The sequence below is a fragment of the Triticum aestivum genome, chromosome 7D (assembly GCF_018294505.1).
Source record: "Triticum aestivum cultivar Chinese Spring chromosome 7D, IWGSC CS RefSeq v2.1, whole genome shotgun sequence".
NCBI classification, from domain to species: domain Eukaryota; kingdom Viridiplantae; phylum Streptophyta; class Magnoliopsida; order Poales; family Poaceae; genus Triticum; species Triticum aestivum.
This window is the reverse complement of record NC_057814.1, coordinates 560,654,097-560,667,907: the sequence shown is the minus strand read 5'-3', so window position 1 is coordinate 560,667,907 and position 13,811 is coordinate 560,654,097. Positions and strand designations below refer to the sequence as shown.

The 13,811-nt window shown below is 47.2% G+C and overlaps 1 protein-coding gene across 1 annotated transcript in view; it reads left to right on the top strand.

Moving 5' to 3' along the window:
- The first annotated feature begins 2,411 nt into the window (after nt 1-2,411).
- The window catches only part of LOC123166598 (SKP1-like protein 1), a 39,341-nt gene continuing 27,941 nt past the window's right edge, over nt 2,412-13,811 (top strand). Inside the window, exon 1 of the mRNA XM_044584409.1 lies at nt 2,412-2,765. Within this exon, the coding sequence (XP_044440344.1) occupies nt 2,412-2,765 (354 nt within the window). The remainder of the gene's footprint in view (nt 2,766-13,811) is intronic.

Genomic DNA, 13,811 nt, shown 5'->3' with positions numbered 1-13,811 from the left:
ACATACATAAAGATAGAATCTGCGAGTGCTTGGTTTCTGTCTTGACTCTTGAGGTAGTACACTCAGGCTGCTTGTTAACAAAGTATATACTTTCCAATTTTCCATGTCCACAGATAGATACTCCCTCTGTCGCATAATATAAGAGTGTTTTTTACACTAGTGTAGTGTCAGAAACGCTCTTATATTATGGGACGGAGGGAGTAGAATTTACAGCACAAGGAGCCTGCCCAAAATCTGATCATCAGAAAAATAAATCAGTTTGTCCAAAAGATAATCAGAAATCAAAGAGTAGAAAGCATCAGTACCATTCATCATCTATTAATTCCTGTAGTAAAATGTGGTACAGGTACAAGATATGTAACTAGGAGCATTTCTTCTTATTTGTTAAATCGCAAAAACAATGCGCTCCTGGTGAATCGAACTAGAACCGCTCACATTTCACCACCCACGCTTACCAACCCGCAACCAAGCCGGACATGCTAAGAAGCAACGTTTCCATTCTTTTATTCTTTTCTTCTTCTTTTTTTCTTTTTCTGTTTTCTGTTTTTTTCTTTTTTCCTTTCATTTTTAAATTTTCATGTACTGTTTACAAATTTGATGAACTTTTTGTCAATCCGCTGAACTTTTTTCGAAATTGATGAACTTTTTTTCAGATTCGATGAACTTTTTTCAATTATGATGAACTTTTTTCAAATTTGATGAACTTTATTTTAGATTCGATGAACTTTTTTATAATTCGATGAACTTTTTGTCAATCCGCTGAACTTTTTTCAAAATTGATGAACTTTTTTCAGATTCGATGAACTTTTTTAGATTCAATGAAATTTTTTTAGATTCGATGAACTTTTTCAATTATGATGAACTTTTTTCAAATTTGATGAACTTTTTTTTAGAATCGATGAACTTTTTTTCAGAATCGATGAACTTTTTTCAAATCGAATGAGCTTTTTTCAAATTTTCTAAACTTTTATTGAAGATCAATGAACCTTTTCCCTTTTTGTGAGTTTTTTTTCTTTTAAATTCATCAACTTTTTGTAACCAGTGAACGATTTTTAAATTCCTAATTTTTCAAAAAACTTACATATATTTTTTGAACAGTCAATGGTCAACTTTCCAGACCTGTCAATTGGTGAAACTTTTTCCCATATTAGTGTACTTGTTTTCTTCCAATTAGCGCCGCTAGAATAATTCTTAAGTAGTACGCTTTGCAATTAATCACTAGTGGGCGACTAGTCCAGTGGTATCCATTCTGTTGCGCGAGAGGTGCGGCTCCCGGCTGATGCACGCCATTTTTTTGTTGGTTTTTGTGGTACAGCATTTATGTGCGCTACGGGCCGGCCCACTAGTTCTTCTGTGAGCGCCAGTTCGCTTCGGGGGCGCTTAAGGCGCCGAGTAGGACCTCCCGGCAGTCATGTTGCCGTCCTCCTAGCAGCAGGGCCTGCGCTCTTGTGGACTGGACCGGTTGCTGGGCCAGATAAGCCAGGTTTCTTCTTTCCTTTTCTCTTATGTTTTTTGCTTTTGGTTTTTATTTGAATCCTTGCCACTGATTTAAAATCAAACAAGATTCAAAACCAGTGCCAAACTTCTCTGAAATATATATGTTGCCACAATGGACCTAGTCAAATGCACATAAATTATTTCAAGGCATTTTGAATTTATATTCTAATTTTTATGAATATAAAACTAAACTGAAATAGAATATTTATTTAAATTCATAGCACAATTAATTCCTTGAAAATTTTCACTATTTTTGGATTGGATCAAAACCCTTGCCCAAATGAACAAACATCAATGAAGGAATTTATGGAATCACTAAATGCATTTTTAGGGTGCTTTTCCCTTTTATTTAATTTTATGTTTTGAAAAATTCCATCAATTCCATTTTCTTGTATTTAAACATGATGCAATGGTATTCTAGATGCAACTATTTGCTGGCAATATTCTAAGGCTGTGACACCTCCATGCTAGATCGGGATCCATGGCTGGCTGGAGGTGGCCGGGGAGGGATGGGGTTGCATGTTAGAGACAAAGGGGTTTTGTGCAAAAGCCAATAGCGGAATGGTGGCATTCTTTTTGTAAAAGTACCACCTCTAGCCTTGTGTGCGCTACATATAGTCGGACGGTCGAAAGTGTGCTCGGACCCCTGCTCCTTCGTATCTCATGAAATAAATTCTATCCAAATTTGATCCGATTTGGTATGGTAATACTTGGCTTCGTTTCCTTGTGATGTACGATCGATAGATTTCCAATCACGCGTTGCCCCGCCTCAATAAATAAATTCCCCCGGACCCTAGCCCGCCCCACCCCGCAGCAACCAAATCTTTCCTCTCCTTTTGCGGTCGCCGCTGCGTTTCTAGGGCTTCCCCAATCCCAAATTCATCCGCCCCACCCCAATCCCGGATCCAGCAGTGATGGCGACCTCGAACGCAGGCGAGAAGAAGATGATCATGCTCAAGTCGTCCGACGGCAAGGAGTTTGAGGTGGAGGAGGTGGTCGCCATGGAGTCGCAGACCAACCGCCACATGATTGAGGATGACTGCACTGACAAAGCCATCCCGATCCCCAACATCAACTCCGAGATCCTCTCCAAGGTCATCGAGTACTGCAACAAACATGTCCTGGCCAAGGCAGGCAACGTCGCCACTCGATCCCCCGGTGCCGCTGCGTCTAACACCGCGGCTCCCGCCGCCCTGGCCGAAGACCTCAAGATCTGGGACGCAAAATTCATCAAGGTTAACCATGCCACCCTCTTCGACCTCATCCAGGTATTATATCCTTTGATTCGACCATTTCCTTTTTCCAGATCTACTTTTTTTCATGTTCCCCTTCTGGCACTCGGATCTAGATTGGGCTTGCGGGTCTTGCTAATATTTATATTAGATTGGACGGACTCCTCATACAACCATCAAGGTAGATTCAATTCGATTCGAATGGACTAGATTAGGTTTAGATTATACATGATTGTGCTTTATTAGCGAAGTACACATGCGGCCATACAAAATCCTAGTAAATAGGTTAGGGCATCATCTTGTGGTCTGATATGTTTCACTGACATGTGTATATCATTGTTATGCGTATCCTAGGAAGCTTTATTATGATCAGTGTGAACTTACTAGATGCACTATCATTGTGCCAACAAATTGTATATTATTAACGTGCGGAAACATCAGACTACTCATAACAATATATGGTTTTTATGCTTATGCTACATATATTAATGCTTCTCTCTCGCACGATAGGTGACTTCATGTGCTGTTTTGTGTTTTATTGGCTTGTAACACATCTTAATGCAGGACAATCTATCTAATTACTCATAACAATCGTACACTAATCATACACACAAACGTGTACGATCAATATCAGGGACTCACGGGAAGATATCACAACACAACTCTAAAAATAAAATAAGTCATACAAGCATCATAATACAAGTCAGGGGCCTCGAGGGCTCGAATACAATTGCTCGATCATAGACGAGTCAGCGGAAGCAACAATATCTGAGTACAGACATAAGTTAAACAAGTTTGCCTTAAGAAGGCTAGCACAAACTGGGATACAGATCGAAAGAGGCACAGGCCTCCTGCCTGGGATCCTCCTAAACTACTCCTGGTCGTCGTCAGCGGCCTGCACGTAGTAGTAGGCACCTCCGGTGTAGTAAGAGTCGTCGTCGACGGTGGCGTCTGGCTCCTGGGCTCAAGCATCTGGTTGCGACAACCAGGTAGAATGGAAAGGGGGAAAAGAGGGAGAAAAGCAACCGTGAGTACTCATCCAAAGTACTCGCAAGCAAGGATCTACACTACATATGCATGAGTATATGTGTAAAGGGCCATATCGGTGGACTGAACTGTAGAATGCCAGAATAAAAGGGGGATAGCTAATCCTGTCGAAGACTACGCTTCTGGCCACCTCCATCTTGCAGCATGTAGGAGAGAGTATATGGTAAGTTCACCAAGTAGCATCGCATAGCATAATCCTACCCGGCGATCCCCTCCTCGTCGCCCCGTTAGAGAGCGATCACCGGGTTGTATCCGGCACTTGGAAGGGTGTGTTTTATTAAGTATCTGGTTCTAGTTGTCATAAGGTCAAGGTACAACTCCAAGTCGTCCTGTTACCGAAGATCACGGCTATTCGAATAGATAAACTTCCCTGTAGGGGTGCACCACATAACCCAACACGCTCGATCCCATTTGGCCGGACACACTTTTCTGGGTCAGGCCCGGCCGCGGAAGATCAACACGTCGCAGCCCCACCTAGGCACAACAAAGAGGTCAGCACACCAGTCTAAATCCTATGGCGCAGGGGTCTGGGCCCATCGCCCATTGCACACCTGCACGTTGCGAACGCGGCCGAAAGCAGACCTAGCCTAGCAGGCGTTCCAGTCCAATCCGGCGCGCGCCGCTCAGTCGCTGACGTCACGAAGGCTTCGACTGATACCACGACGCCGAGTGCCCATAACCGTTCCCGCGTAGTGCGTATAGACCAAATGGCCAGACTCAGATCAAATACCAAGAACTCGTTAAGCGTGTTATTTTGAAGTACCGCGGACGCCGACCAGGGCCAGGCCCACCTCTCTCCTAGGTGGTCTCAACCTGCCCTGTCGCTCCGCCACAAAGTATCAGTCGAGGGCCATCGGGAACCCAGGCCCACCTCTACCGGGATGGAGCCACCTGCCCCTTCAGCCCCCATCTCCGAATAGTATCATAAGTAATGTAACAGTATAAAGTATATAGTATATGCCCGTGATCACCTCCCGAAGTGATCACGGCCCAGTAGTATAGCATGGCAGACGGACAAGAGTGTAGGACCACTGATGGAACACTAGCATCCTATACTAAGCATTAGGATAGCAGGTAAAGGTATCAACAATTGTAGCAACAATGACAGGCTATGCAGCAGAATAGGATTAACTGAAAGCAGTAACATGCTACACTACTCTAATGCAAGCAGTAGAGAGAAGGAATAGGTGATATTTGGTGATCAAGGGGGGGGCTTTCCTGGTTGCTCTGGCAAGTAGGGTTCGTCAACAACGTAGTCGATCGGGGCACCAGCAGCGGCGTCAGTCTCGTAGTCTAACGGAGAGAAGAGGGGGGAAGAAACAATGAATACAATGCAAACAGATGCATAGCGATGCATGACAAGACAACAAACAGTGCTAGGCGTGCCCTAACGCGGTAGGAGGCGATACCGGCGAAGGGGGGAAACATCCGGGAAAGTATCCCCGGTGTTTTGCGTTTTCGGACAGGTGAACCGGAGGGGGAAATTTGCGTGTTTGCTATGCTAGGGATGTGTGGCGGACGAACGGGCTGCGTATCCGGATTCGTCTCGTCGTTCTGAGCAACTTTCATGTACAAAGTTTTTCCATCCAAACTACGGTTCATTTTATATTAATTTAAAAATGATTCTATCTTTTTCTAGAATTAACAGAATTAATTTAATTAGAAAAAGGCAATTACGACGCCAGCATGATGTCAGCATGACGTCAGCAGTCAACGTTGAATGTTGACCTGGTCAACCTGACAGGTGGGTCCCACCTGTTAGGGACTGCTTAGCTAATTAATAGTAGTTAATTAGGTTAACTAATTATTAGGTTAATTAATCTTAATTAGTTAATTTAAACAGAATTAATTAAGTTAATTAAGTAAATTAATTGATATTTTATTTATTTATTATTATTTTAATTCTTTTTTATTTAAAACGTTCTGGGCATGGGCCCCACATGTCAAAAGCCCATAGGCCTAGCGGGTCGGGCGTGCAGGCGACGGGCGCCAGCCCGAATGGGTGCACGCCCAGGGGCGGGCAAATCCGGCGCGGCGCCGGAGCAGGGGGAGGCCGGTGGCCACGGCGTCGGCCAGGGAAGGTGCGGGCCTGGCGTGGGGAGCGGCACATCAGCGCTAACCGGGCGGCATGCGGCAGCGGGAGGCCGCGGCGGAGCGGGACAAGGGGAGCAGGGGCGCGGTCATGCGCGGGGCGCTGGCACTTGGCCAGGCCGCGGCGCGGCTATGCGGCGAGGCGGGCGCGTGCAGGGGAAGGTGGGGCAAGCGACGGGCATGCGCCAGCGTCAACGGGCGCTCGCGGGCAAAGGGTATGGCTAGCAGGGGGCAAGCGCGACCGGACCCTAGCGGGCGACGAGGAGCCGAGGCAGAACGCGGGCGGCGACAGCGGGCGAGCGGCATGGGCGGCAACAGTAGGTGAGGCCAGCGAGGCCGGCGCGTGGGCGCGCGGGTGGCGGTACTTGCCGCGGTGACCGAACAAGGAAAGAGGAGGAGGGGAGGACGGGGCTCACCGAGCCCTGTAGTCTAGCAAAGCGGGCTCGAGGAGGAGTCAGGGAGGTCCGGCGAGGCGGCACCGGCGACGGAGAGGACGACGGGACAGCTCCGGCGATGTGGCTGGTGGTGCTCCGGCGGTCGACGACGTCATGGTTGTGGCGGCGTTGTCCAGGGGCGATGGGCGACGCGGGCGGCGCGACGAGCGGGCCGATCCCGCAAGGGAGAGGCACGGAAGGTCCGGTGACGGCAGTGGTCACCGGGGCGCCGGCGAGGTGGCGCGCGGCATCGGCGTTGACGGGGTCGGGGGTGCGGTTGCCCCGATCCAGACGGGGGAGGGGAGCAAGGGGAGTGGGGGATCGAGGGGAGTGGGGGTAGCAGTTAGGGTTTCGGTCGGGTGTGGGGAAATAGGCCATATAGGCCAGGGGCAATGGGGTGGGCCGGCTGGCTGCCGGTTGGTCCGAGAGGCCCAGGGAGAGGGGGGTTTCGGCCTTTCTTTTATTATTATTTCTTGTTTTGTTTTATTTTCTTTATTTTATTCTATTTTATCTTTGTTTCCTATTGTTTTATTTTTTGTAAAATATATACTTGGCATCTAATTTAGTATTTCAGTTTAGTCCACTGTCACAAAAAGTCTAGTCCCCAAATAATTTAGTTTGATACTTTATTAATTAGTAAAGGCATTTAAATAATTAGGTTTGCTACTATTTAAATTATTTTAGTGCAGTTAAGCATTTCATAAAAGTTTGGTTTCACCACCATAATCACCTATGCATTATCTGGCACAACCCAAACATTTTAGTTTTAAAGTTTGAAAACTTTTACCGTTTGATTTGATTTTGAATTTGAATTTGAATCGGTTTCGAACTAACGCGAGATTAGCAACAGTAACCGTGGTGACGTGGCACCATTAGCAGAGAGTTACTGTAGCTTAATTATCCGGGCGTCACAATTCTCCTCCACTACAAGAAATCTCGTCCCGAGATTTTAAGAAGGGGAGTAAGGGGGAAAGGTCTGGTTACGATATTCTAACGGATCTTCTCGTCTTGGTAGAGCTTCTCGAAGAGGTCTATCCACTATGTTGATGTCTTCACTTCTCTGCTTCAGGTCATCATGATGAAGCCGACATCCTTTCTTAAGGATCTCCATCGTACTTACGAATAGGAAAGGGGCAGCTTGACAACGATAGAACGCTACCAGGGGTAATCACCGGGGGTTATCCCACGAATGAACATATGAGTATCTCTCGAGTTGAACAAATGAAACACATTGAGAGCAAAGTAGGACAGTGCAATAAGAAGTTTCGAGCGGATAGGCAATCGTTCATTGCCTGAAACAGAGTGTGAAAGGGGTTCAGAGCAACGGGAATAAGTATTGTGTCTGATACCAGAATTGATCACTAGGAAGGTGGCTCGCAAATTACATACGAAACGAAGCGCAAGGGATAACTTCGAACAGGGATGTACAGGAGAGTCAGGTTTCGATCCTGTGGAACTGTGGGTTATGGGCCCACAATGTGGGTTAAAATTAGGAAGGGGGCTGACATGTTGCACGGTCATGATAGCAAGGCATGTTAGAGGGTAGCCTGCCAGCTATGTTGGCAACAACGTTGGTACCAAGGGCGAGGGACGAAGAGAACCATTTTCCTGCTCGTTGAACGAGGCAGACCAATAGGCAAGGTTCTCGTCCATCGGTGGCTATCGGAATGTTATCAACAATAGTAACAGGGTCTTATTGATAGAGTAGTACACCGAGGTGTTTACATAAGCAGTGAATTATTACTTCTTAGATCATATAGATCACAAGAAAGATTAAATAAAATAATGGAAACTGTCGTGGAATTGTCACGGCAGATGTCCTCGTGCAAGGACTTAGTCGTGGAGCCATCGCAGCTAGGAAGCTTAAAGGGGTTAAGCGGGACAAGGAACATGAGGATTATACTGGTTCGGCCCCTTACGGTGAAGGTAAAAGCCTACGTCCAGTTGAGGTGGTATTACTTAGGGTTTCGATGACCAGGGAGCTAATCGCTATGCCTGGCTCTCGATCTGTTGTCTCTCGTCCTGAACTGCCGCCAGGTCATCCCTTTATATAGAGAGGTTGACGCCCCGTGGCTCTCAGAGTCCCGGCCGGCTCATAACAGTATCCGGCTCGGACTCTTAACTACTCTTGCCTTACATTACAAGTCTTGCCATAGCGGCGGGTTATCACTACGGGCCTTAAGCCGCCTCCGGGTCTTAAGCCCATTATTGATCCGCCATCCTCAAGCTTGGTACTGGGCTTCACGTGATGATCATTATGACGTAACCCGGCCCCTCCTGGGCGGGTGACTCTAATGGTTATATCCTCAACATTAGGCCCCAGGTTGATTTGAACCGGTTCATGTCAATCTTCAAAAATCTTCAAAATCTTCCGGCTTCCGCTTGTGCAAAGGTTATAACCCGCCGTGACGTCATCTTCTGAATTCTTGGTAACCCGCCATGACGTCATCTTCCATTAAATTCATTTTTTATTCTGTCATATCTCAACGGATCTTATCTTTAAAGACCATACCGAAAATCGAGGCGTTTCTGCGGCAAGATAATCATGTCTTCCGCCTCCTCTTTTCCCGCGCCTATTTACCAGCCGGCCCTTATAAATAGGCCCGGCCCATAAGCCTTCGTCACTCTTCTCCTGCATCGTCTTCCTCCTCTGACGCTCCAGAGCCCGAGCTCCGCCGCCGCCGCCGCGCACCTCGTCTTCCTCAACCTCGGCCGCTGCATCACCCTGAACTGGTCCAGAGAAACGACGGCGACCTCCACGGCTCATTAGCGCCAGTAAGTCCTTGCCATTCCATACAGTAGATTCGCATTAGGGTTCTGTCGTTCTCCCCTGTTCTTCGTAGTTTCATCTCAAGTTCTTCACAGTTCCTCCACCACGGCTCCTTTTGATCCGAAAATGGTACAAAATTCCTGCGGTAGTAGTTTCTCACCCATTCTTATGCTAGCAGATCCCTCTTGCCCGCAAACAGATCTCGTTTAGAGCTTATGAACTTCTCTGTATCAGCTTTTTAGGTCTAGAAATTTTTCCTTTCTGGACGATCATTTGATCCAAAATAATCCCTGTGATCTGTGAAACTTGTTTATGCAACTCTTAGACAAAAACTGCGTCTGTCAGCCATAGCGGCTCATATCGCCGGCTTAAAAGAAGCCATGCTTTGTGAAATTTCCGGCTTACTCATAATAGAGTTAAATAACTTAAATTGCTCATAATACCCACGGCGGCTTAATTAACCTGACACAATTAGTCATATATTATTAGGCCCCTTCATGAACCGCCGTCCTGAATACTGAACTAAAAATTTTCTCTGGCTTAAATTTGAACCGGAAATTTTCCTTTGTCATAGGCTTCCATTTTCCACAATGCCGCCCAAGGCTCCCAAGGCACCCATTACGTGCAACTGGGTGAGGTCCAACGTTACTGAAAGCACCTGAGATGACTTCGTAAAAACTGGTTACCTGCCCAAAAAGGAGGTCATGTCCTACCGTGCGCCTGACCCGTCCGAAGAGAGACCTCAAACAAAAGACGGAGAGGTTGTTGTATTTGCCGACCACATGAGCCGGGGCTTTGCTCCTCCTGGCTCAAAATTCTTCAGAGATGTTCTGAACTTTTTCGATCTGCGACCTCAAGACATTGGACCCAATTCCGTGTCGAACATTTGTAATTTTCAAGTGTTCTGTGAGGTATACCTTGGAGAGGAACCCAACCTGCTACTCTTTAGGGAATTATTTTACCTGAACCGCCAGAATGAATGCGCCAACGGGCCTAGCTTGGAACTTGGTGGAATATCAATTCAACGACGGAGGGATTGTCTCTTTCCTTATGCTGAGCCGCCAAGCCACCCAAAGGACTAGAATCAGACATGGTTTTACTGCCAGGATACTTCTCCGGCTGATGAGAACCCTCTGCCCGGCTTTCGCGCCCTGCGTCTGGAGTCAAACCACCCCCTGCGAGACAAATTATCTCAAGCTGAGCGTCAACCACTTATCCCCACCATCAACAAAATCAAAGCTCTTCTGGGAAACGGCCTTAACGGCGTTGATCTGGTCCGGGTCTGGATTGCTTGGCGGGTGATTCCTCTAAGCCGCCGCCCCGGCTTAATGTGTGATTACACGGGCCGGAAGGATGATCCTCTTCGGCACAGCCCCAACGACTTACCTGAAGACGTCATTGATGGCATGACCAAGTCCCTTCTGAACGAGAGCTTAGCAGATTGCGGGAGGACCGGCTTAAGTCCCTTCTGCAAAGCTAACCCGGCTCCGGCGGTAAGCTACTGATCTGAGCACTTTACTTTCCATTTTAACAATTTTCGTCTTAACTTCAAGAAACCTTTGTTGTATTTTTTAGGCTAATGATAAGTTCTGGAAGGTCAGGTATGACCATGAGGCTGCTAAAAAAGCCAGGAAGGCTAAAAAAGCCGCCAGGAGAGCCGCTCCCCGCAAGAAGGGGAGTAAGCCTAGCGCCTCAGAGCTGCTTCAGCTGGATGACACCTCCGAGTCAGAGGTAGCCCTTGATTCTTATGCTCTTCTTTGTTTTTGTTTGTTCTTAACCACCTTATTGACACTGATTATCAGCAGGAGGACACCAGAGCCAGTAACCCGGTGACTGAAGACGTAACTATACTTTCCTCCGACTCGGAGCCCTTGCCAAGGCTGAAAGTCCTAAGAGTAACCCGGAAAGTAAGATTTTCACATCCTTTAGCTTATCAAGATTCTCAATTTCTTTTGAAGCGACAGATTCATGAGAGTCGGAGACACACCCGGACCAACAAGGATGCAGACCTCTCCTCCGGCTTACCTGAAGCATCAAGGAAGAGCCGGACCGAGGTTATCTCCAACTTATATCCTTTTCATCCTTTAGCGGGCGTCACTCGTCAACCACTTAATTCGTCTGATTCAAACTATCAGGAAACTTCACCTTCTTCTGGTGACTCCATACAATCTAACTTGTTGGCTTTCAAGACCGCACCCGGGTAATGATGATCAGCTTATTTTGTGCTTATCCTACTCATGTTTTTGCACTAACCTTTTGACTTGCAGTGCACAAGCAAAGCTCAGCAAGAGGGCAAAGAAAAGTAACCCGGTCGAAGAGCCGGTCTTGACTGAACCCAACGCCTCTGCCTCTGAGCCGCCGTCTGCACCAGCTCCAGAAACCACCGCTCCAACTGAAGAACAAACCATGGGGGTTTCTGACAACCCGGAGATTCCCAGCCCAGCTCAACCGGCCGACGACCCGGATGTGGTGATTACCCGGACCGAATATGTTGAGCCGGGAAGACCTACTGTGCTGGCTAGATGCTCTGCTAAAGAAGAACTGCTGGAGCGCCGCAGGGCCAATCTGGATATCACTGACTATGCTAACTTGAGCATTGGAGATATTGTTGCTGGTTATATTGGTCAAGTGCACAACAGCCGGGACCTGGAAATTGACATGGTGAAGCAGATACAGCAAAAATCTGAGGTATAATTCCCTTGTTTACTCCATAGTCATCCTTACCATACTAGCCCCCAAGTCTATTACTTATGACAGAATATGTTGTAGACTTAATACCGGCTTACCTGGTAACACTCAAGGGCCGGGTTAAACAGCCTAGGTGAACCGGTCTTTTACCTTATGTTTTAATCAAGTAATTGAGCAACTTTGCCCATTAGCCCCCAAGTGCCAAGCACCTTTGCCTGCAGAGTGCTTGGGACTTATTTTCATGAACCGGCACTGTAAATAAAGCTTCTCAGCCTACATTAGCCCCCAAGTGCCAAGTGTCTTTGCTTGCAAAGTGCTTGGGACTTTAATATTGCATGATAATCACTCAACCTGTAACCCGGAACTTGTACAGGCTGCCTGCAAGAAACTTGAGTTGGAAATCTCTGATCTGAAGACCCGCCTGAAAACTCAGGAAAATGAGACCCAGAAGGCCAATGCCAAATTTGAGTTCAGCGTCTCTGCACAAGAAAAACTGAAGAAAAAATTTGAAACAGAGAGAAAAGCCTGGGCCGATGAGAAGACTGCCTTGCTCAGCCGGGCTGAACAAGCGGAGGCTGCTCTTATTGAAAGAACCGCCGAACTCTCCGGCTTAAAACGCCATGTATCGCAGATGGTCGCCGCAATCTTCGGTAAGTTACTCTGTAAGCTTCTAACAAGTTTACATCATTTACGTCTGATAAGTCCCACCATTGCCATCAGCTCACCTGACTTTGTAATACAGGTCCCAGGAGTTCCAACCTCAACCAGAACGTGCTGACCAAGCTGAAGGCGGTTTACACTTTGGTGGAGCAACTTTACACCGGGTCACAACGTGCTTTAGCCGTTGTGGCTCTATCCAATGATGTTCCCACTCACCTGGCAGATGTACTCAGGCGGCTTGCCGTACTTCCTCAGCGATTCCAAGAGCTGAGACGGGCTTCTGCAAGAGCCGGAGCCATAGCTGCTCTGAGCCGGGCCAAGGCATTTCTATCGGAGCTAGACCCGGCCGACATCGCTCTTGGATACCCCAGCCTGAAGGAAGACGGCACCCCCTTTGACCAGAAAGACTTCGCCGCCTGTGTGAAGAGCGTGCGCCCGGTGGCCACCTTGATTGGAAATGACACAGACCTTACCAAGTATCAGCCGGGCTATGATGTGGAGAATCAGAGGATCCCAACTCCACGCTATGAAGTAGTCAGCCTGATCCCTCCGATTCGTAAGCATACCTTCGCCCCAGAAGTTGACCCGGCCGGGTTAATTGATGATGAGGCTCAATTTGAAGCTTTGAGCGGCATTGACTGGAAATCATCAACCTTCCAGGTCATGGAAACAGCCGGAGGAGCGGAGAGGGATGAGCCGGGGGCTTCAACCCAACAAGCACCTTGATTTCCTAGGCGGCTCGTGGTTACGCCTTAAAAACAATGCCTCACCTTTTGGACTCGGGGAGTCCTGTAATAGAGTAGGACAAACACTTAATTTTGTCGTGCCATCGTGCACGTGTGGAGTGCTTAACTCCGTTGAAGCTGCTCTTTTATATTCCTCCGGGTTATGTTTGATCATTTACTTTCCTTAAGTTTAAAGAACTGTCTTTCATTGTCCTGCATAGAAAACAAATCACAAGTCTCTAGGCGGCTTTCCGCACTGAGAGTCATATATTTTACATAGAGCCCGGAATATTAACCAAAGTCATAAAAGATCGGCTCTCAATTATATCTTCGAGGTAACCATAATAGCATACCTGCAAGCCTTCAAGTACACTTCCGGTTTATGTAACCCAAATAATGAGGTTGAGAACTCAACTCCGGTTCACCAGCATCGATAATGCTTATTGTGTGCTATCAACATTGTTAATCAAAGTAAAGCCGGCGGAGTAAGAACCGCCCTTGCACACCATTGATATGATCAAAAGAACTTGTTGCAAACCAAAAAACTTAGGGGCTTCTGGTTCGAATACGACCAGAGAACCGTCCCAAAGGGGTTAAGCTAAGATTCGAATGCGATCATAAAGCCCCCAGTGGCTTTGGCGTTGCCTATCAAGAGGGTACCGACAGC